The sequence below is a fragment of the Teleopsis dalmanni genome, chromosome 1, assembly GCF_002237135.1.
Source record: "Teleopsis dalmanni isolate 2A chromosome 1, ASM223713v2, whole genome shotgun sequence".
Taxonomy (NCBI): Eukaryota; Metazoa; Arthropoda; class Insecta; order Diptera; family Diopsidae; genus Teleopsis; species Teleopsis dalmanni.
This window is the reverse complement of record NC_051846.1, coordinates 202,577,778-202,580,956: the sequence shown is the minus strand read 5'-3', so window position 1 is coordinate 202,580,956 and position 3,179 is coordinate 202,577,778. Positions and strand designations below refer to the sequence as shown.

The window sequence follows — 3,179 nt, the reverse complement described above, 5'->3', positions numbered from 1 at the left end:
GGTAATGCCAGTCCCAAAATCCCAGTTCGTGATATGGGAAGTTTAATCCTAAAAACTAGTCTATGTGATGCATACAAAACCTACGTATATTAACTTTTTCATCGTATTGAACATCGTATAGTCTGCGACAAGACTATTAGTAACATGTATTCTCATATACAAAAATGTTTCTTCTAAATTGAATTCTCTATTTATTTGAGTTGAGTCTCGTAAAAAAATTAACTTCCATGAAGCAAAATGACAGCCTAAATTGTTGTAATTATCTTATTAGCAATAGTGGAGTAGAATACAGCTGTCATAAAATATCTTTTATGTTGCAATAGACACTACTCGAATAGAAGTCACTCGATTTGAAGATAACAATGCCTTTTCTGTTCAAAAGAACCTAATTATATATAGGAACAAGAGCTTTTGCTTCAGTAACCACGTTCTGGATAAGCAAAGGCAACATTTGTTCATATTAGACAGACTCATCTAATCTAGATGGTAAGACTAATATCCAGTAACAAAATTAAAAAAAAAAACAATTTGTAATATGTTTAGTCCATAAGGTTTTTTAATTTGATAGTGTTTCTTGTTAATCTGTTAAGTGTGCGTGTATTTTCTAATAGTAAAGTTTATTTATAAATGCTTCTGGAGAAAAAAAATATTATTGCGGTTGCTTAAATATTCAAAGCGTTTAGTGCTGACATTTTATGGGGCACCCATTGCTGCTCCAGCATTTCTAAGTAAATGTTCCCCTTCAATGTTTCTTTGATCTTTCTTGTGTTTAGAAGTTTTAGTGCCATTTTCCATTTCGAACTCTCTCTGTTTCTTCTGGCAAAAGTCAAGACCTTCAGGGTCCTCAACATCAGTTTGTTCTTTATTTTTACAAGGCGATTTTTGATCTCGGTGTTTATTTGATACTGGTTCAGTATTATATGAATTGCATCCACTTTTTTTACGAGAATCGTGTGACACATGTGAGCAACTGGATCGTTCACTAACTCTTCTCTCATTATTGTGTGATCTTTGACATCTATTTGATTGTGAATGTGATCCTTGTGAATAATTTGATCCACAGTTCTGTGACCTTTTCTCGTGTGAACAAGTGGACCCACAACTTGGTGATCGTCTTTCATTTGATGAGCATGATGAACAAGTATTCGATTGTCTTCCACAAGATGAACTCTCATGGGGACAATGTGATCTCGAATTTTGTGAGTTTCCACCACAGGAGTTGCAGTTGTTATTATGTGAAAAATGATTACATGAGGGTTTTTCATTATGATAACTATAACCACAGTTAGGACAGAAATTTTCGTGTCTGCAACTTGAATGTGATCTTTCGCCAGATCCTCCATAACGATCTCCAGATGGTGGTTCTGAATAACGTCTATCATAACTGTATCTTTCGCGACTGTAATCACGTGGATCCCTTCTAGGTTCGTAGTCATCATACTCTCTACTACGTCTGACAGGACGTCGAGGTTCATCTCTTTCATCTTTTTCATATGTTGGTTCATGGGAACCGCTGGAGCCTGATTCTGAATGTCCATGTGGTTTTGCAAAGACCGCTGATTTTTGTTTGTGGGGATCATGAGGTATTATCGGTTTTTCGGTAGTAGGAGTAGGGGGTTGAGGAGCATAAAGGCTTGCTGCTCTTTCTGCTGTACAACAAGGACAATCGTTAGATGGGCAGGTCCTAAACATTCTATAGCATAGATATGTTAATGTAACAGCGGTGACTACAGCAGTGCCAGCAATCTTTAAAACAATTATTACTTAAAATCTATTTTTAATGGAATTAGATACGTACAGTTGCTTTGCCTGCTTGTGTATTGGGATTAAAATATTTTTTTAAGTCCGCCATTTTTGCTCCTCATAGTCCTACTACAATTTTTTGAACAAAAACTATTAATTTAGACCCTGGACACCAAACATATTTTGCAAATAAAAATAAATAAAAATCTAAAACATTTTTGTACACAAAAAATTTATTTAATATATCGTATGAAAGAATTTACAAAGTTTACATGTTTAAAAGAATATAGAACAACTGCTTTCTCAGAAATTTGATTATGGATCTTTTCATAGGAATATGACAAGATTTTCAATTTTTTATTTTTTTTTTAACCTTACAAAACAATATAATTTAAATTTAAATATATATGTTCATGTGACTCTACAATAATGTCAAAATGGAATTGTGGATATTAATGGAATTAAGGATAGGGGTCTTACAATTTACCACAATAGATTGCAGAGCTAAAACAACATGAAACAATAATATATTTGTCTCTAGTTAATATTTTTATAATTTATAATAACTGTTATGTTTAAACTTTAATATAACATAAAATAAAGATTTGTAGGTTTTTTTAAATGTACATTCTAACTTTACTCCTAATTCGTTAGAACTAGTCTATATAGCCCTAAAGTCTATATAATGAATTATTGTTTATAGTGCCATATCGAATCCCAAATCATGATTAGTTCTATTAGTCTGCAGTTAACGTTTCGGCAATTGTAGTTGTAAAAAGTATTCAAAAAAATGTTTGGCTTTACTTTATGCCAAGGCTTGACAGGTATTCTGCACATTCAGTTACCAGACCGTTAATAATTGCTTCTCTAAATCCTATAATATATACACGTTTTCTTAGTTTGCAAAATCTATCGAGAAATCCTGACAAAATTCCTACTTAATATTTGTTAACTATTTTAAACTGTAATTTAAACTGTATTATTGTAATTCTGATTGATATTACATCTATTTCAACAAGACTAAAAAATGGATTTGAAGTACATTTTGGTACCAATAGTATATATACGTTTTACTTACTTCTCAATATTTAATATTCTTAATATTTAGCTTTCTTAGTACTTTCAAAGAAGTTTCTGACACATAAAAGCGCTTTCACATACAATAAGTAACTAATGCCAATGGAAACGACAAAATCGTAAAATTACTTAAAAAACTTACTAAGTAAGTAGTGGAAATATGGTTATAAAGTTAGTGTGCACACTTTCTTCCTAATTATAAAGAAAGTGTAACTATGTTTCTTTCAGTAAAAATTCCCCCAAGTTTTAAATATTACTATTTTTTAACACAAATTCTTGAATTAGCCCGAACAATATTTATATATTTATTAGTAGACCAATTAGTCAATTTACTATTAGGCCCATTTCAGGCTCTGCTG

The 3,179-nt window shown here is 31.6% G+C and overlaps 2 protein-coding genes across 2 annotated transcripts in view; one reads left to right on the top strand and one right to left on the bottom strand.

Annotated features, from left to right (window-relative positions):
- Window positions 1-534: 534 nt before the first annotated feature.
- On the bottom strand, window positions 535-1,903 carry LOC119674355. Its single transcript, XM_038085494.1, has 2 exons — window positions 1,799-1,903; window positions 535-1,746 (listed from the first exon to the last, which is right to left on the bottom strand). The coding sequence occupies exons 1-2, from the start codon at window positions 1,850-1,852 to the stop codon at window positions 694-696; spliced, it is 1,107 nt and encodes a 368-aa protein (XP_037941422.1). The 5' UTR covers window positions 1,853-1,903; the 3' UTR covers window positions 535-693.
- Window positions 1,904-2,533: 630 nt separating this feature from the next.
- The window catches only part of LOC119667076 (methylenetetrahydrofolate reductase-like), a 5,119-nt gene continuing 4,473 nt past the window's right edge, over window positions 2,534-3,179 (top strand). The window contains exon 1 of the mRNA XM_038076360.1: window positions 2,534-2,567. Within this exon, the coding sequence (XP_037932288.1) occupies window positions 2,534-2,567 (34 nt within the window). The remainder of the gene's footprint in view (window positions 2,568-3,179) is intronic.